At 35.1% G+C, this 21,395-nt stretch overlaps 1 protein-coding gene across 1 annotated transcript in view; it reads left to right on the top strand.

Moving 5' to 3' along the window:
* The window catches only part of ABCA13 (ATP binding cassette subfamily A member 13), a 175,463-nt gene that overhangs the window by 49,086 nt on the left and 104,982 nt on the right, over window positions 1-21,395 (top strand). The window contains exons 19-26 of the mRNA XM_085571713.1: window positions 3,180-3,357; window positions 5,592-5,731; window positions 9,880-9,993; window positions 10,614-10,704; window positions 16,346-16,522; window positions 18,558-18,858; window positions 19,677-19,791; window positions 21,011-21,340. Coding sequence (XP_085427839.1) covers window positions 3,180-3,357; window positions 5,592-5,731; window positions 9,880-9,993; window positions 10,614-10,704; window positions 16,346-16,522; window positions 18,558-18,858; window positions 19,677-19,791; window positions 21,011-21,340 — 1,446 coding nt within the window. The remainder of the gene's footprint in view (window positions 1-3,179; window positions 3,358-5,591; window positions 5,732-9,879; window positions 9,994-10,613; window positions 10,705-16,345; window positions 16,523-18,557; window positions 18,859-19,676; window positions 19,792-21,010; window positions 21,341-21,395) is intronic.

A 21,395-nucleotide genomic window follows, 5' to 3' on the forward strand; every position in this document is an offset into this window, starting at 1 on the left:
CATATGTGTGTGGAAGGCCAGTTGCAGTCCTCTGTTTTGATAGGACTGTCTTATTTTAGCATTTGCTTTTTTGCTTTAGCTTTTTCTATCAGGCTCTCAGTTGCTTAAGATACCCTAGAATAATTTTTGCATGCTGGTTTAACGCTAATCCTGAATGTCTGGAAGAAGAAATATGTGCAGTGCTTGAGGGGAATGGCAACTGATGACCTGTGTAGCCTGCTCATTCTCGCCTATACCTACTAAAATGACTTTTCTAAACTTGCATTCAACTTTTTCATGAACTGCACACAGCTTTGTCTCTTAGATGTTTAAGGATGAGTGATATACTATATCACTATATATGTATACTATAGTGATATACTACATTTTATAGCAACATCTCATGATTTCAGTTAATAAATAAGATTTTGAACTGGGTATCTTTCTATTCAATTTGCTTTGAATTAGGTATTTGGTTTCTTTCCATATTGCATTCTCATCATCTTTTCTCCTGCAATGCCTTCTGATATTCAATGATAGGCAAATTTAGGCAATTTGATTCTTTCAGGGCTCACAGGAATAACACTAATAGCTACTCTGTAATCCTGTGCTTTCTTTCCTGTTAACAGACTCCCTGCAATATCTTCTTAATGCCATTTTCTTCACCACTAATAATCATCAATTGGATTACTTGATGATTAATATTTTCTAGAGCATGGACATTAATTGGTTGTTAGAATTCACCTAAATTTGAGACAGCTTGTAACTTTCTTGTGGAGAAAGGACTTGCCCTCCCATGTAAATATGTTGTGTTGGCCAGGAATGATAACTCGAGAATCCATTAAATTTTACTTCTCAAATGTTTTTTGCTTTAATGTTCTCCCCTTTAAATTTCACTGTATATCTTGCTCTAATAAACATCAGAATCAGATATCCATTATTTCCTGGATTACTATACTTCTCATTCTGGAGCATATATTATTTTTCTACTCTTCAAATAGTGCCATCTTAATTTGATAGGCTTCTGAAAACTGTTTAATCAAATCAGAAATTTTGCTCTTATTCCCCCCATTTGTCAATTTCAGGATGAAAAATACTTTGTTCTTTTTATTTTTTTTTTCCCAAGAATTAGGATTATCTATTTCTCTGAATAGCCCTTAGGTTTCACCAAATTTTGAATTATCTTTAAGCTCCTTGTAGTTTTCCAGGAAAACTGCATTATTTGTTCTCTTTGTTTCTCTCTAATGTAATAATTCAGAATGTATTTTAGATTTATGTGCAAGCTGTAGCCCAGTATGACTTTTAATTCTCTTTTTCTGAGTATCTGGTATTTCTCTTCCATGTGAATTTGGTTTTATTAATAATATTTTTTTGGCATACAGCTGTTCCATTAGGTCAGAAGCTCCTATGCTATGAGGTTTTTGCCTCGATTTGAAAATCCAGTTCCAGATAACCTTTTAATCTTCCATATCAGCTTTTCTCGTCCATGAATTTGTTACAGTGACTTGCTTGACTGATTAGTTTGTAGGAGGTTGGTTGTTTGGATTCATCAGTCTTAATTACAGCCCTATTTTATACAGTTTAAATTAGATCAAAGATAACTCTTTTATTGGTGAAAGCCATACTATATATTCCTCATACTTTATCAAAGCCAAATTTTAAGAAACATATCTTTTTGAGTCAGTGGATATTTAGTTTAAAGACAGCAAGTAGATTCAGCCTGGTAGTGGCAGCTTACCGCATAAATATTCATTATTTCAATTTCAAATTATTTGATTGGAACTGGAATTAATTAGCACGTTTGTGCTCTTTGACTGAAAGAAGCCTCATTTATCCCTCTAGTGCAAATAGTCACTAATAAAGATTCATAACCAATTTTATACAGCATTGTGTATAAATAAAGTTTATTTTTCCAGTGAAGTCCATGCCAGCAGATTCATTCAAGGGCTGTGGATGATTTTATTATGAAATATGGGTATTACTTATTTTTCTCTGTGCTGAAACTCTCTGCTAAAAGTAAGATTTTTGGGAGAAACTAACACTGAGTTTTAAACAACACTTACTAATATTCCTCCAGGATTACTAAAGAAGCACCTGGCACTTCAACAAATGCATTGATCAGGATAAACTGTTTCTAGCAGCGCAATTTCCAAACTGTCTGTGATTATGTCTTTATGTAAAGTGCTGTATTACTTTGAAAATTGACTCTTCTGTTTAAAAAAATCCCAGTGATAAAATGCTAATTTTTTTCTGTGCCTAATGTGTGTGTTTGACATAGCACAGTGTTTTTTCTACTTGCCAGTTGTGGAGTTTTCAAATGATGTCTGATAGTTTAGTTATGCCTTTCTTGACAGGCATCTGCTGCAGTAATGAGTATCAGGCGAGCCAGTGCATTCTTCATTTGTGCCACGGCAGCAAGATGTCTTGCAGTTGTGTCCTCTTAGAGCTGTGCACCTGTACTGCCTTCCATAAGATATCACTTACAATCGAAGCCCATTATTTGAAAAGTGGAGCTGCACAGAGGATGAGACTATTGTTGTTCTTCTTCTTTTTTGAGTGTGGTGAATGATGGTGCTTAAGCCATAAAAGCAGTCAGATTGCTCTCCCTCCTCATTATAAGTATGCTAGTCTTGAACAAATGGCAATAATAAATGATGGTATGACTCAAGATGTGCAAGAACTGTAAGCACATCTAACTAGTTAAAAGATGTACTTGAAAAATAAGCTTTTAGGGCATCTGAATATATATATATATTTCTTATTAACAACTGTCTTCACTGCAAATGTTTATAGCAAAATGTCTTTAGTTGTTTCTGCTGCCTTTGTGACACAGGAATAATCGACCAGAAAAGCACTTTTTGTGAAAACTTGCATTGGAATCAGGGTATCTGTCATCCAGTTGTCTTGATATTTTCAGTCCTTTTCTTCCTATCTAGTACATAGTATTTTTCTAGTTTCAGTGTGGTGCATTATGCTGCTCTCTTTCATTGAGTATCCTGACAATTAAAACTACCTTTCCCCATAATAATGGTGATCAGAAGAAAAGAAATTAACACAGTGGGCCTTCATTCTAATAGGCTGTTTCAGCAGCCTAATTTTGTCAATCTCCTTAGATGTCAATATTGACAGAACACCAGGGCTACTCCTTGAAGCTACTTTAAGCAACTTGATTCATCTGTATTTTTATTCATTTGTTCTAGTTTTTGCAAGGTGGACAGTTCAGAAGTTCAGCTGTTGGATCCCTGGAGTCTGTAATCAAGGCAGTATGTAAAGAAGAATCTTCATTTTTCAGCAATGCAAACCTGTTCATAGACATGCCCAGAATCATGGGACTTTTGGAAGAAAATATGGCAAAATATGGCATTCCTGAAGACTCGAGTAAGAAAAAGTATCTGACAAGTTGCAGTATGATCTCAGAGTTAAGAGAAGTTTTTCCACTTAAATGGAAATGTTTATATACTCACTGACATCTCAGTTGACACTGTCATCTTGAGCACAAAGTGTTGATCAATAAATGTTAAGTGGCTGTGAGATAATTGTGGGTGAGACATAACAGATCCTGCTTTTTCTATGTTGGCACATAATAAATAAGAGCATTCCTGTGTTTGAGACAGTTTTATTAACATTTTTAAAGCACTTGGTATTAAAAACATATATTTGAGATACAAAATAGAGAATTTATTGCTGCTTATCTTTCTTTGGTGAGCACAAAGCTGTAATATTATTGAGCAGTAAAATATACAAATATACATTCTATTTTGGATAGAATGAGTTTAAAATCATTGATATTCCTATTCTAGTGCTCACAAAAATCCCTTAGCTCTCATATAGTTTCACCTTTGCTCCCTTTCCTCAATACACATTTGACTTACCCTGATTAATTTTAATATTGTTAATAACCTTGTTAGTGCCTCAGGTGGCCCTGTGCAAGAGAAGAATATAGTGACAGAGTATCACTAGGGAAGCTTCTGTCATCTGTTGGTTTCTACAGGCAGAAATTGCTCCTGGCTTGGCTGGGACCCTTGGGAGGGAGCCAGAGCTCTGCTTTGGCCTTTTCACTTACATGTGTGTGATGTAGTGGTAAGCAGGCAGCTCTGCTTTTCTTTCCTGTTGGAAGAATGAAGTCAGCTGGATGGCTGATTAGATGGATTGTTTGGAACTTAGTCTCTTTAAAAGCTGGTTAGGCCAGAAGCACTCTTGATTTTTTTTTTTTTTTTCAAGTTGTCACAACTCTGCTGTGTGTGAGACCTTTTTGCCATGGGACTCTGCAGTATTTAAGGCATAAGTTAGTTCCAACATTTCCATGAGTGAATTAATACTGTTGCCCATATTTTACCAATTTGTAAATGGGGCAATGGAAAATGAAAATTAAAAAAATTGGAAGCCACTTACTTGATTCATACTGCAGTTATTAACTTGTATGTATTTTATGTATACCAAACACTTCCTGATGACTTTCTGAAGATCACAGCAAACCCAGATTAGCAAATCTTCTGTGTCTTTAGTCTATTGACATTTATATCTGGCCAGCTTCTAGCCTCTTAATTCTTTGCTGTTCTTTAGCAAGGATCATGTTTACTGGTGATTGTTCCATTCAAGAAAGTAAAAATTTGGGTAAAGAACTGTTTTGTGATGAAAAGAAACATTCTTGATGAAACATTTCTGACACTTCTTTCTTTAATTTTTGTCAGGAGTTTAAATGATTTTGGCCTAGTTTTCCATTATGTAAAAAGATTTGTCTTCTTTGAGGAGTTAATGATATTATTTAATATTTCTTCAGAGTACTAGAAACAGGATATTTTGAAAACACTTGTAATAAATTGAAAAAAACCCAAAAACATGAGTCGGGAATAAAAATCTTAATGTTTCTTATAGGAAATCATTGCCTTTACATGAGTACAGCTGCAGTGGGATATCTTGGAAGCTATTCCTTAGATCTCAGTTCTGAAGGACATACACCCTAATGCATTAGTAGCCCCATGTGATATAGAAATATACTTTTTATTAAGGAATGGAAAAGACAATTGATTAGATTTTTCAAATCAAGAAGTTTGGTGTTATAACAATTTTTTGCTTGTTTTTTTGGTAGGTTCTTGTAAGAGTATACAAAAAGAAAAGTCTGTATTTTTGAAGGATTTTGTATATTTCTACTTCTTTCTTACATATGAATCCAAAGCTACAGAACAATGCAGGATGTGGAAGGAATTTATTTTTTTTTCTCTTTTAAGGTGACTTTTCCTTCTGAATTCACTTGTGTGGGCAGAGGTTTTGCATATATCCTTCTGCTTTAAAATGCACTGATGTAACACTTAGGATAGATGGAATTCACAGGTTGCTTTTCAGAAATGTGAGGAACTTTTAAGATTCTGTTTCTTTTTCCTATTCAGTGTTTAGAGTTCTGCATCCTCAACACTATCATAGACTGTGTTTAAACTGATTGGTTGTACTGTTTGCTTAGTGGTGGTTGAATGGTGGTGTTACCAAAGCACTGGTAACAGTTTTTGGCATGGTGCTGTGGTAGACTCAAAATTAAACTCAAGCTCTTATTTGAATAAACAAATTTCAATTTCACCTGTCTTGTCAGTCTTAAATGTGAATCTTTGTTTTTGCAGCTCCTTTTTGCTTGAAGCTTTATGAAGAGATTTTGCAAGCTCCTAATGGGGCATTGCTATGGACTTTCCTGAAACCTTTATTACATGGGAAGATACTGTACAATTCAAACATCAGCATGATTGACCTGGTGATGGAGAAGGTGAGTATCAAGAAATGCCACTATTTCTGGGTATTGATTTTGTCTTTGTAATTTGTTTTAAAGGTCCACCTTTTTCAGGGTAGGCAGAAGCAATTGGATAATTGCCTTTCAGAAAAATAGATCCAAGCTGCCCCCTGAGGCCTCACCTGTCCCCACTTTAAACTTAATGCTTCTCTTAACTTCTGTTCTACTTGTTACAGTGGTTCAAACTCAGTGTGAAAAGCAGAATCTTTCTCAAAGTCCTTTAAAGCAAGTATAGAAAGATTAAAAAGAACACAATAGCAGAAGTGTCCTGTGAATCATGCTGAATCGAGGTGTAGGGTGCACATATTCTAGGGAAGATTTTACCTTCAGCATTTTCTTATCATGGGAACTGTAATGGGGTGGCATAGAGACCTGTGGGAAGGGATGTCCCCAGGGAAAAAAAAAGCCTGTTCTTAGGGAGTCACTGAGCTGAATTAAAAAGAAAAATCTTAATCAGTAGTTCATTCTCAGTGATTGTTTCTAGCACCAGTCATAACTGAGGTGCTGTGTGTGGATGCTGATGATGGTATTGAAGAGTTTTATGATCTCTGCAGTTCTACTATGGTTGGTGTTCTTTCTTGAGTGTGATTATTGACAATGACATGTATCTTCATGCCTAGCTTAGAGGCACTTCTGTAATGAAGGGTTTATGATTTGTTTTAGATTTCTCTGCAAATTTTGCATTGATCTTCTAAATATATGACTTTTAACCTGCAGTATTAGTTATTGCAAGAATAGAAATTTGGAAAAAAAAAATGCAGCTTGTAAGTAGTGTACAAAAAGACCATAATAACTTCAAATGTGATGGTAACTATATTCTCTGTAAATTGAAAACTTTGTGGTATTAAGATTTGTGTTCTAAAACATAGCAAAAAACTAAGCCAAAAACCCCACTGTAGATAGCAGATACTATGTAACTTTATAGTTTCTGTTCTGAATCAGAAAAAAAGATGAGAGATTTCATGCTTTGCAGTTAAATAAATTAATTTGGGGAACATCGGTTATCGCTCTGGAATACAGTATAATTAATTAAAAATTTCTAGTCAGTTAAAAATAAAGCTGTTCTTGATGTTTCTAGATAGAAATTATATAAAGAATGAGTTAGAAAAAAAAGATAAATATTACATATATTTTTGAACTTATATTCTATGGTGCAATGACATTTAGAATATAACACTTAAAATATTTCCGCATTATTTTACAAATTAATATGCTAAACCTCCATTCTTAAAACATCTGTAGGAAAAATTAATATCTTCACATACAATATATTCCCCCACAGACCTTTTAGTGAAATCTGGACTGAGTAATACAGTTCAGAAAGAAGCTGGCTTTTGGGCTGTTTTTTTCGGTTTGTTGGTTGATTGGTTGATTTTTTGATGGTGGGGTTTAGTGCTCTGGATTGATAAAAAGATTTTGGTAGAAACTCTTATTCTACTTATATATTCTCAGGCTCACAAAAGTTCTATCAGCTTATTCAGAAATCTCTGTAAATACACTCTCGCCCCTCTTTCCAGAGCTGTAAATCTAACAAGCAGTTATGAATGGGTATCTGTTTATGTGTAAATATGAAAGTAGTAGGAAACTTTATTGTTTTTATTACAGAAATCTCTCAGCTATTGCTTGAACACAAAGTTTAAATGCAAAATACTGTCCTCAGTGTCTCAAATGTTGCTACTAAACCCCAACCCTGTAGCTCTTACAGACCTGATCTCCTGCTGAAACTGGAACAGTTCTAGTTTCCTTTAGACTATGTGGCCACATGTCATCTATTTACTAGAAGAAAAAAGTAGCAGATTGCAGCTTCAATAATTGTATACTCTGACATATTCTCTAAGTTTTCCACATGGACTATTAAATTTGAAAGCATGTAGTTGACCATTCTTTGATAAATTGTGAGTTGCTGGGTTTGAGTTTCAGAGAAGGCAGTAATTCTACTGTGTGGAGTGATGGTGGTGACAGCCACAGAAACAGGCTGTGGTGGTGATTGAGGGTAAAACAATTTAGTGCCAACCAGGCACTGCATCCAGGAGTTCAAAGGCCACATGTGGTGTCTTTGATTTTTGCTTTCACAACTAAGTTTTTTTGCCATTGATGAACTGATCTTATAGAAATATTTCTTATTTCAGAAGATTTTCAGAGTTGATCTTATATTCAATAATCAGTTTTGAATAATTTTCTGCTATTTCCAAAAAACATTGGGGTCAGGCTTGCAAGGACTTTGCTGCTATAATTTGTCTACTTGCTTTTTGGGTTATATGAATTTCTAGTATTTATTATGCCTGTGGTGATTTCTGCATCAACCACTTCTTCCTCACTTGCTTGTTCTTCTGCTTCAGACTGCGGCACCTTCTATTTTAATACTCTGTTTTTATGTCCCAGCTGTAGTTATTCTATTTTCTGCTTACTACTACTCTTTATTGTAATTTATTATTAGTATAAAAAAATTAAAACTTACATTTCAGAATTATTACTCTGCATTAGTAGCATCTTTATAAATAACTTTGCGCTTGTTATTTTCCACTTCCTTCATAACCAGTGAATTTTAATCAGGAGGTTACACTACAGTGAGTAGTTTGGCTATTTAATCCTCTAGTACTTTTGAAATTCTTGTCTAGACATTATCTTTTCCAGGAAACTACTTATTGTTCACTTCATTAAGTTGTAGGACTTTATTTTTTACTGCTGCTTCGATAAGAGACAGATTCTCCAAAGGCTTCTGAGACAAGAACTTCCCAAATGCCTATGGTCATGAATGAATGAGTGAAAAAGCAAAACTACTTTTAAACAAACTCATTTTTTATTATTATTATTATTCATTTGTGCTGTGCAGAATCCACTTAAGAAGCACTAAGCTATACTGAGCCCAGATCTTACAAGCTGCTTGGTATAATAGTTTCTAGCGATGTCTGAAAATTTGATCTCCTTGTGTTCTGGTGTGACTTGTAGTTGCTCTGTCCTGGGGAGAAAGCAATTGCCCAGGCTGCCTATTTGCCACCCTTGCAGCATTCCTGGTCTCCCTTCACCTTGTCACCATAATGCTTGGTCTGGGGGTTTCAGTCTATGAGGTTTTTGTGTTACTTCTGACCAGAAGAACTTATTTAGTCTACTTGACATCAGATTTAGTTTAACATTTACGATCACTTTCTCTTTAATCCTAATGAATGATCATGATTTAAAGTGGAATATGGATTCTCATAGAAGTTAAATGCACAATGTTTTTCAGGGAAACAAAATTATGTGCAAAGTTTCTTTAGGGTGTACTGTGTTACAAAGAGGAAGAAAGAGCCACCAGAAATTGTTTTCTCATGTTGTACTAAAAGTGATATTTTGAAAAAGGCACTTAAGATACTATGGTAGAAATTGTATACTTTCAACAGGAATTATTGCAAAAAGTGTGGTCCCAAATTGGAGTTTACAGCTCACTGCAGACACTCTTTGCTGGAAAATGTCACCATTTTTATCATAACAACTGTGTTGGATTGTTCTTAAATGCACTTTTGTGACTGATAACACCAATTTAAACAAAAAGACACTGCAATATTTTGATATGAGTATACTTATGGTCTGTTTAAAACAGGGTGGAAAAAATTGCTAGTTGTTTACTAAGAGAGAAATTGTAACCTGTGTTTGACTGGGACAGAAAATACTTTGTTTTACTCAGGTCAAGTCTTTCCCTGTGAGAGTATTTTGAAACAGATTGATTGATCAGTTATATTTATTGTCCAAACTGTTCTTCCACATTTCAGTTTTGTTATGTATTCAGTCAAACTAGTTTGAATGAAAGACACAAAACTGAGAAGGTTTATTTTGAAACTGTATTTCTTTTTTCTGTCTTTCTCAAGCCACCCCCATGATACTCTCTATGAAGGTGACACTATAAAATAAAGAAGTCTTTATTGATACTTCAGGTGGGAAACATACAGAAAGGACAGAAAAGCTTTGATGTGGAAAAAAATATGTTTAATTTCTTAGGTAAAAAAATTAAAACATATTCTTTCTGCTGATTATCAAAATGGAATGAAAAGGAGTTGCAGAAGATCTAAAGCATGCCAGTTTTTTCTCTCTTAAAATTTACTGTGCACACGTTTCACTTCATTTGTTTTCGTGTATTTTTTCCCTAGGCTAATTTCACTTTTGGTTTGGTGGAAAACTTGAAGAGTTATTCTGAGACATGGCTTAGGATGTCTGAGATTTTCAAGACCAGTGGAAATGTTCTCACAGTCTCACGACTGCAGGTTGGTGAACTGTGGGAGATCTTTCTATTTTCCAGCTTTTTGCTGTCTGATCTAGACAGTATTTCTACACATGCAAAACCGCCCATATATATGACTTCAGATTTTAAAAGAGCTGAAAAAGAGGCATATTAGCTTTAGGTTATGAACTTAGAGACTGATGCTGAGAAAATTCTGACATGAAAATAATTAAAAGTAATGTTGCCTTACTATCTCCAGTATTGCTCCAGTACCTCTGAACAACAGGGAAAATACAATTATGTTGGTACTTGTTTGTTCATTGCTTATTTTTGCCAGGAAGATGTGAAACTGATGAAAAACAAACAAACAAAAAACTGATGAGGGAAATATTGACTATACAAGAAAGGCATTCTTCTTACTGGGGTTTTTCCATTGTACATATTTGTGCCTTCCTCTGTCACGTCTCCTAAATCTCTTCCCCTCCCCGCTCCCATTTATTTGAAATGTGTCAGGGAAAGACCAAAGAAATGGAGAAGCTAAATGACTTCTGCAGTGTCATGCAGGAAATCTTGGTAATGGAATTGAAGATTAATACATATGTATATTTTGTATTTTCTCAGAGAAGATAAACCTGAAGTAACATCTATGGCTTTTAATTTCAGGAAACAGTGCAAAACAATTTTGTAAAGCATTTCATAGAGAGTAATTTGGATATCAACATGGAAAAACTCCTCAAAAAAATGCAAGCATATGGTGCGTATATGAAATACATGTAATGGTTAGCCTTGTCAGACTTTAACTTCTAGTTGAAATTGAATATTTTACTTACATCACTGATACTTAAGTAAAGTAATAAGAGACTTTATCCTCTTGAGTTAGTCTCAAATGTAATTGTCCGTTTTCTTTTGAGTGACTGGATAATTTGAATTTCAAATATTGAAACAATATTGATAACAAGTCAGAAGTGGAAAAGTGTCATGGGAGAGTCTCAAACATATCATCCATAGTTAAAAGGAGTGAAGGGAGATATAAACCTTGTAGACACAGTTCCATTAGGTAGAAGTATATTTTTGTAGTAAATTTTGATGGAAATAAATAGACAATGAGGTTGGATACAGTGTGTTTGTTAAAAAACTCTTTTTTTCTCCATTTATTCAGAATCAGTTGTGTGTGGTGTCCTTCAGCCTCAGAAAAGCCTGAGGGAGGATTATAACCAGGGAGCTGCACTATCAAAAGAAAGCACCTGGGTCAGTCCCAACCCTGGGATAGCCCAGTGGGGCCACGGGGATGATGCTGAGGGCAGAGCACCACCCCATGGGAAGCAGTGTGGGCCCAGGTGCACAGCCAGGTGTGACATGGTGGGAGCTGCAGCCTGGAGCAGGAGCAGGCCCAGGCCCAGCTTAGTGCAGCTCTGGTGGGAAAGGAGTGGCCCTGATTCATTGGTCTGCCTGGCAGCCTCCCGCTGGGCACAGCCATCCCTGGCTGCTCCCTTTCTGCACTGGCGGTGAGCCCTGGCAGTCAGGCACAGAGCCTCCAGGCTTAGATAGATAGCCCAACAGGGATGGTTCTTAATGGAGGAGAAGGGGAATTATTATTTTGACTAATTTGGGATATTTGAGGATTTAAGTAGGAGAAGAGAAAGGATTGTGCTGTAAATTTATGTTACTTAGTGATTTTACAAGAATTTGATAATTGGAAAAAAATCAGTATTCCCAGCTGTCAGTAAGGTGGATGCATGATCATTAAAATGCTTGCCAGCATGTGCCAGAAGGAAAACTACAGAGTTTTATCTACTGAATCTACTGAAGCAGATTCCAATGTCATTTAAGAAAGGTTCATGCTTTTTAGAATCAGAAAGAGAGAAAAATGGGATAAAATGTAATAACAGACAGTGTGCCATCGTGGACAAAGGGAGCAGAGTGCTTCCCAGAGGAGGATTGTGGTAGAAAGGACAGATCTGTATGGTTTCAGGTCAGTGCCTATTTGGTAATCATGAGCCAAACAAAAATCTGTTCCAGTCACTTTCTGGTGGAGGGCAGTGATGAGCTCTCAGGTTCCCCCACAGAGGAACTTTGTGACCATAATTGCTTTGAAAAAATTGACTTTACAGAAATGTAAGTCTCTAAGTCTGCTTTACAGACAAAGCATTAAGACTACAGCTAAAATAAATAAATGTCCCTGAAATACAGCTTTTATTGGTTTTCAGTATCTGCCAAGATCCACAGAGAGCTCGAAAATGAAGTGAGCTCTCAGTCTTAACTTGTACTACTGCCCTGAGCTGTGCAGTCATGGCTGATGTAAGCTGCTGTGGCTTTTCTTTCGCTGACAGGTTGTGAGATTTAGTTGAAATTGGCCTGGGTTTGAAGGCTTTCTTTGAAGGCTAGGACTTCTTGTGCATATTTTCAATAAGAAAAATGAGAAATTGCATCTGGAATTCAAACTGGAAAGAATCTGGGCTCTGTGTCCTCCTTAGGCAAGGGACTCAAATGAATATGCTTTCTCTTCAGATGGTTTTCTTGACCAGTGAATTGCTCATTAGTCTGAGTTGTACACGGCTCACCCTTTGAGGTGAAGGTGGATCACAATAAAGCTAAATACCAAGCCCACGGAATCACATTGTTGGAAAGACAGGATGGAGGAAAGAAAGAGCAAGACTAAACTTCAGGGTGTGCTGGAAACATAGCTATCTCAATCTATTAGTTGAGTAATATCTGGATTTTGTTTGTGTGGACCTAACACTGAGAATTACGTGATAGGTTCTGGACAAACAATATTCCATTAAATAGATACCATGATCTCTGGAATTATCAAATCCATCTTTATTGATGCAGACAACATCAAAGAAATCTGTACCTGTGTTTCTCAAGCTATAGCTTTTTCACAGAACTTAAGGACATGTGATAATATGCAATAAATGGTTAATAGTTTGGATGGTCAAGAAAGAATATGGTTAATGTGAGTGTAGCTTGTGAAACTAGGATTTCCTTATTTTAAGGGAATACAATTGGTAAAATTAGGATCATATAAAAACTGAAAATCAATAGGGGCTATATATCACAAGAGCATTTATGCCTGTGTGAAACTGATCTTTCCAAAGCACCAGAGCACTCCTCTGCATTCATTATGCCTCTTTGTATAGATTCACTTGGTTGTTTTACTTCTTGAAAAATTATGTGCACTCTTATTTTTGTCTTAGCTTGTGTACTTTTTGTTCATTTTTTAGACCATAATCATATGTAACTTAACTGTAAATGTCTGTTCTTATGTTTGTTTTTTTTAAAATTTCATTAATATTATATTGCATCAGCTGTTCAGTCCTGTAATTACCCTGCTTGCATCCAATTAAAGCCTTGAATATATCCATGTTAATGGTTTTACCAGTCACAATCTTTTTAATTTTCATCCAAAACTCCAGCTTTCTAAAATCTCCTGAGCTCTGTGACTGTCTTCTAACTAAAGCAAATATCTTCTTTTATCACATCTACACTCTCATACAGATGACTTTTAATTATCCTCAAATACAAGGTGCTTGTCTTTGTATTTTTTTTTTATTTCTCTACAATAATATTAAAAAATGTTAACAGATTTAGTGATGTTTTTTAATGTGCTACTCCTGCTGTAAAGTGTCATGGACAGAGTGGATAGATGTAGAACTCTTCCAATGTCTCTATAAAATCATCATGCTGCAAGAGCTTGCAAGGTTATAGATTTCTAAAACTGTTTAGCAAGATTACTGTGTCATATTTACTCACGTGGAGCAAGGCAAATATTTAGGCTGATGACTAAAAACTTGTGGTTTTCTTTTTAATCCCTTTACTTTCTAAGATAGCGGTGTGTGGGCAAAGCAATTGTTTTCCTCTATGCTTGCTTTGCAGCCCAGGAACTTGGAATAATTTCCTACTGATCTTATATAAACCCTGACCCACTGGAACTTGTGAGCTCCTTGCTGGGCACAGTCCTTACAAACCTTCAGGAGGCACTGGAAGGCATTTGAGCTGCAAGCTCCTCTTTTAAATTCTTGCTTTCTGAGTCTTTCTCTTGTCCTTCTTCTGTGATTTCTCCCAGACATGCATTTTCTTTTTTCACTATCAAGGGCTCCCCTTACAGAGGGCTACATGTGACACTGTATGACAGCCAGGGTGATAAAAACAAGACCAAAACAAGCAGCTTTCCTTTGTGCTACCCCTCTGCTGCCCTCATTGTAGTGATATAATTTTGTGTGTATTTAGAAGGCAGGAAACAAATAGCTGTAATGCCATCACTGAAAACTGTGCCACCACCCAAATCTTCTTATACCTAGAAACTTTCTTCTAATTTCTGACCTAAATTTATTTATTCTTGATTTATCCTAATTTATTCTTCCAGCAAGTTTTCATTATTACTTAAGTAGCACTTCTATGCAATGGTTTTACATAAACCATTTGTATTTCCTCCCAGTTACTTAATGATAGGTTAAACAAGTTGAGTGGAAGATGAGGGCTGACTTGATTTTTAATGAAATATGAAGATAATAATATTGAACACAGATTGACCAAGTTTTTCATTCATAATTGCTACATTTATAAAGGGGGAAAAAAATAGTCAACTGTACAGATTTTGATTTTAAAATATTAATGTAGATTGCATTTTTCATGTATGTGTTATTTCTATAATGGAGTACAGAAGTTCATGCACATTAGGACAATATTTTTTTCCAGAAATATTTAGTTATACCACACTCCAAGCCAACAGCAATATTTCTTATGCTAAAATATTCAACAATTTAACTTTGAGAAAAGCTTTTCTTAGCTAATTATTGATTTCAAATTAAGGTCTTTTGTGTCTATATATCACTCAATGATAAAATGCTTTCAGTAGGAGGGGACCTTAAAGATTACATAGTTCCAACCCCTCTGTGCAGCCTGACCTTGAACACTTCCAGGCTTGGGGCATTCACAGCTTCTCTGGGAAACCTGTTCTGATCTAGACCTACTGTCTTACAGTTTAAAGGCATTCCCCCTTGTCCTACTGGTATATGCCCTTGTAGAAAGTCTGTCCCCAGTTTTTTGTAGGCCCCCTTCAGCCCACAGTAAGATCTGGAAAGTGCTATAAGGTCTGTCTGGAGCTTTCTTTTCTCCAGGTTGAACAACCCCAACACTTTCAGCTTGCCTTCATACAGAATAATGCATATAGGGTTATATATAATTACATACACATATATAAAATGTATATGAAAACCCTGGCATTCACGCTTAATGTTAAGGAATATTCTCTCCTCTCTAATGCTGTCAAAAAAAGGGGCAGCATGGGTGTTTCCTTTATTGTCCTACTCAAGGATAGACATAAATAAGACATTTATTATCTCTATTCTGTTATGGTTTCTTTCAACCTATGAATTCACGCTGTCATTGTTTGCCTATCTTTTGAGTTCTAGACTGTCAGTTCCCCTGCTTTTTCTCCTTGTGCACTTTACCCTTCTCACTGTTAATCATGCTTCTTCTTCAGGCTGCTTCATACATTTTCCACTTATCTGCCTTCCTATTATAATATTCCTGTGCTGATGCTGAGTAATGTCTCTGATCCAGGATTTGTCTGTCACTACTCTTATCATAGGAGGTCATCACCTATCATTTTTAAAAGAATATATCTTCAAGTGAATGCTGAAAAAATTAAGATGGAAAATTGTGTTGAATATTTTATAACATTATTACCTGAGAAATTCGGATGTTTTTTATTAAATCTAGATAACATGTTTCTAGCTCATGCTATCCTTCTGATTGTTCTTTCTAACATAAGGATATAGCATTATCCCTACACTCTCTTTCAATGGATGAAGATCTGAATTCCTCTAAAGGTTGACTTTTTTAGAAACCAGGTTTTGATTGAGGTATATATCCCTCCTGGATCCATATATGAAGTAAAAATGTAGAGATTATTAAGCTTTTTTCAGATTCTTTTAAAATGTAGGACTCCTGTCCAGATGCTTATACTCTAACATGGTTCTTGAAATATTCACAATATCAAGGAGAAAAGAACTGGATAATATGTTGCTAAATGAGAGATTAATATCTATAATGATGTCTGGAGTACAGTAATTCCCTTGTATTTGTGGGAGTATTTACGGAAACATAAGAAAATGTTCCAGGGTATGGGCTCTTTCTAGAACTTTGCTAGAATTTGTTACATTTTTATTCCTCTGAAAATGAAGTAAAGACTGGCTGAGGGCTTGTAAAAGCCACTGAAACATGAACTGCACTTCCACAAGTTCACACTAAAATTTCTGTATTTTTTAAACTCCTTTTTTTTTTTTTTTTAATACAAAGAGGATTTACTCTTCTAGGATATGCAAGTGACAACAAACCTTTCTGTACTGATAATTAAAACTAAGCAAGTCCAATTTATTTCCTCATCTTAGAAACTATGATGAACAAGATGCTTAACAGCTCAGCAAGTAAACAGATTGACCTGTTGACACAGCTTGTTGTAAATATCTCTTCCTGTGTGTTACTGGACCGTTTCCAGCCTTTTGACTCTGTAGAGAAATTAGAGGAGAAGGCTCATGAACTCATGCAGGAAAATAATCTTTTGGCTAGTAAGTACCTCATGTAAAATGTATTTTTACAGAAAATTTTGGACTTCGTTGTCTGTGTTTATTGATAAGGTAGGTAAAGGTTACACAGTTTTAATGCATACATTATATCAATTATAATACAGTCAACAAAAAGCACATTTCAATGCTCTAATGTAAGCTGGAAAGACTAATTATATTGTTTTACCTGTGGAATGGCCAAATGAATCCTTTGAGTCTCTTATTTATATCAAAATGTTTAAAAGAATGGTCATAAATATTTAAAGAAGAAAAAGATAAAAAAATATGGAATACTGAGGAAACTTAACGAGATGACAAGATGATCTAGTTTACATAATTTCAAAATTTATTTTTTATATTATTGACTTTTCAAAAAGGATGAAAGAAAGGGCTTTTTTTAAGATTTACTCTTATTACCTCAGAATAATTAGCTTTTTTATTCAGAGTAAATAAGTTCTTAAGGAATTTATTTTCTTCCCTGGGATTATACTTTTTCTCTTTTTCCCACATTATGTGCTTATTGCTGAAAATCAATTAATTTTACAAAAGCCTTTAAGAGGCAAGAATATTTTCCTTAACATACACACTTGATTTGCAGAAAATGCTGTAGATTGCATATATTGTTTCCAGAAGAGAGGCCCCCTTAAGTCTATACAAAGTGTTCCACAACATTTTCCCACTGTCTTTTTGGGGTTTTTTGTTCCCCTTATGCCTATAAGTGTACAACATGAGACATGAGAGAGCATTTATAAAGAAGGAAACTGTTCAGTCTGGAATCTCATGCTTGTTTTGTGATCTGCACACTACCCTGGCAATTTCCACCCTCTATCAGTATGAAACAAACGGGCTATACCTTGAGACAAGGAAAATTGCTCAGGAGTACTTTGGAGAAGGCAAGCTGTTTGTCTCTTTAAGGAAAGAAATGGACTGATAAGTCTTGGCCCTCAGGAAACTGAATTATCAAATTATAGTTTCATTTTTCTTCCACTTACCTAGGGAAGGGTCATATGCTAATATAAGTCAAGTATTTTTCAGTACTCTGGCCTTATTATCTCCTCACATTCTTAGAGAGCAAGAAGATGCGTTCTAAGGAACGTAATGTGTCCATGTGTCCAACATGTCAATGTTACATTCTCTGATGTAGGCATACATTCCTTTCCATAGAAAGATGTTAAACTGGAATAGAATTTTTTTTTTTTTTTTTTTTTTTGTGGTCTTCAGAGCCTTCATAGCTTCATGGAATGTCTTAGAAAATCAACTGTTTGTGTAAATGGAAAAATGAGATTGGCTGGTTGAAAGAAATCAGGTTTGCAGTAAAGTATTATGTATTTTATTATGTTTCACAGAACCAGATGGTAGGTAAGATATCTCTCCCTTTTCCCAAGGAAGAAAAGGGCAACATTTAACATTTATCTGGAGGTCCTAGAAGGTCTGGAACCTATAAAAAGAGAACACAAGCAGTTTCATGTATTTGGCTTCATCTTTACAGCTACATGTTTAGCTTTAACCTGTTTGGTTGGGTTTTCATTTCCTTTATACAGAGCTAGAGAAAACAAACATGCAAATTCTACTGTGCTAAAGTAGAAGTTCTGCAATTGACTTGAAGATTAATATCAGAATAAATTTTAGTGGGTTGGTACTGTTTACTTTGTCATCTACTTATGAAGGCTGTTATGCTTTGATGCACAAATTTTATGGCTCTTGCTTTTACTGTGGAACTGATATCAATCCCTCAAACAGGGCTAAATGTGGATGCAAAGAGAAAACTGCAGCTCAAAAAAAGACAAATCACCTCAGATAAAAATGATTTTTATGAACCCATTTATCATGTGAATCATCTTTTACATTTCATATTCATGAACGTGAAAAATGTGTCTCTGAAACCTGCCATTTTTGGGCTTGGATTCAAGAAATTTTGGAGGCCTGCCCTGACAGATTAATGCATCCTATATCACATTGTAATTAGCCATGAGTTAGCTATGGAAATAGCATAAATTATATAAGATTAGTTATGAAGCTTCCTTTCTTATTGTGTCAGGTATAATCTTCAGTACACCAGAGGACAAGAAGCAAGATTCTAGTAATCTCCTTCCAAGACACATTTCATATACAATTAGAACCAGTGTTCTCTACAGCATGAGAACAGATTTGCTTAAAAATCCAACATGGAAATCCCATCCCCACAAGTTGCCAGCTGATGGGTTTAAATACAACCATGTCTTTATTCCTCTTCAAGACATGATTGAAAGGGCAATTATTTCAGCACAGACTGGGACAGACATCTCAGATACATCAATTCAGGTGCAAGCCATGCCTTACCCTTGCCATACCAGTGATCTGTAAGTAAAATTTCATCTTTTTAATTTGATGTATAATCCTTGTTAGATTAGTTCTAGAGAACTTGAGATCCTACTAGGCTCCCACTTTTCAGTGAGTGAATGTATATCTGCACAGGCTTAAACAAGTACATCCAATACCAGGGTATTACAGCATAGCAAATAGTGCCCAAGAGCTGTGTTTAACGTAACATGTTGTACAGTGTTTGTAGGCAAAAGGCCCCTTACAAAATGTTTGAAGCCATAGTGTGAAGTAGTCCTCTGGGCAGAGGCTGTGTTAACATAGTGTGCATTTAGCTTAAATTATTGTAATTGATCCCTTTTAAATCCTTAGTTGTCCTGTACACAAACTGTAAATTGGTGCCTTGAAGGTTGAAGTTGATGAAGCAAAAGTGTGGGGTTGTTCTCTGTAAAACCATCAAAACATCCCAACTACTAAATTTTAAAATTACTCAGTGGTAATAAATCTGTTAAAGTGGAGTGAAAATTGACTGGGTCATGCTATTCCTTGTTGTCCAACTAGATTTCTTTGCCATTGACACAAATCTGAATTTTGTTTGACTTTAAATGGAACACTAAAGCATAATTATATCTGTTTTATGGTTTAAAATATTATAATATGTAATAATAAAATAATAATATCGTCCAATACATGCATTTAGCTTGTTACATAAAAAAGAATTCTAACCAGAACAGGTATAAATCTTATTGTTCATGTCAGATCATATTTTTTGGATATTTTGAGAACAGTTCCAGTACATTCTTCTAGAAAATAGTTTACCTTTGTGGGCTGACAACTCTTCATATTTGTTCTTTTATAGATTCTTGAATAACATAGGGTTTTTTTTCCCACTTATGATGATGTTAACATGGATGGTTTCAGTTGCTGGTATGGTTCGCAAGCTGGTTTATGAAAGAGAAATTAATCTTGAAGAGGTAAGAGGCAGATTAACCTCTGAAAAGAAAATTTATTATTTTAGGTGCACTGAAATACAAAAGTTGTGAGGTACTTTTAAGTAGTCATAATCCAGATGGCTTTGTTTTCACTTGTTTCCTCTAGGCAGTAGGCTCTAGTTCTAGCTGCCAACTCAGTTTCAAAACATTCTTTGAGCATCAGTATGAAAATACTGTCCATGAGAGAAAAAGCAACTAGCAAAAGTTCAAGCTGGAAAGTGTTATTTGGGAGACCTTGTGGTTAGAATGATTTTTGTTTTGGATTCTTTTTCATATTTTGCTCTGTGTAGTCTGTAATGATAAAACTACCTAAAATAAGTTAAGAATTTGTTACAAGTTTGTTATGAACTGTGTAATTATCAGAAATAAAAGGGAATTTTTATACCAACAAAAGATGAAACAATTATTTGCTTCTATCAACAGCTAGTCTTCACAGGTGCTAAGCATTTGGAAGGACAGGGTCCTTGTGATACATTTTCTATAGTAATAAATGCAATTTTGGAGGATTACACTGATTTCACTGTATCAGCAGAATTACTGCTTGAGTAATATTTTTAATTTGGGGAATTATTAAGGAATTATCTATTTTCTCTAATCTTTCTGTTGTAAGGTAAACCTTTTTAGTGTTCCAAAATATTAAGTCAGCTTAATATTAATTTTGATTATGTTATAAAAACTGCTTCAAAGGTTTTATTAGATTGTATCTAAAAGCATAGTTTTAGAAAAAAAAGGATGTACTTCATACCTGGCTAATAATTTGCCTGATAATACATAAAGGTAAAAAACTGTATGCCTCTTTCAGAAGAGTAACAGGCTGAGAAAAAAAAATGTTTATATGTATACAAAATTGTATATAAAGTTGCTGTGTATATTCTCGGTGTTTTTTAGAGTATAAAAAGGCAAAATCCTAGCTGGAAGAACCAGCAGTTTCAGTTTTTGAAACCCTATGCAAAAGAGAGCTTTGCTGAGCATGGTGATTCTTTGTAATCATGTGTGATGATCTTAGAGACTGCCCTGCTCAATAACATGTCTGATCTAGGAGAGAGCACAGCACAAGGACAAAGAAACAAGAAATTTAAGGGGAAGATTGCATCCTTCAGGAAATTGGCAGTATCTTGGTGACAAAATGTTTTGTTTAAAACAGAAAAACAAAAAGAAAGTTTGTTTCCTAACTTTAACTCTCTGCTCTGTTGTCTTGCAGTATATGAGGACAATGGGTGTGTATCCAGCCATTCATTTCTTTGCTTGGTTTTTGGAGAATGTCATTGTGCTCACAGTAAGCAGCTGTGCTCTGGCCACCATTTTAAAAGCAAGTGGTATCTTTGCTTATAGCAATGGCTTCCTTGTCTTCCTTTTTCTCCTGGAATTTGGAGTTACAGTCATTATGTTAAGCTATTTTTTGGGAGCATTTTTCAGCAGTGCTGATACAGCAGCTCTGTGTGCCAGCCTTGTCTATATGATCAGCTTTTTACCCTACATAGTTTTGTTGGTCTTGCAGAACCAGTTGAGTTTCACCAACCAGATTATAATGGTAAATATTTATTCTTTTCTAATTTTTCTCCTTCAACTATACTGTGAATTTCTAT

Source organism: Lonchura striata, chromosome 2, assembly GCF_050655825.1.
Source record: "Lonchura striata isolate lonStrDom1 chromosome 2, ASM5065582v1, whole genome shotgun sequence".
In the NCBI taxonomy this organism is placed as follows: Eukaryota; Metazoa; Chordata; class Aves; order Passeriformes; family Estrildidae; genus Lonchura; species Lonchura striata.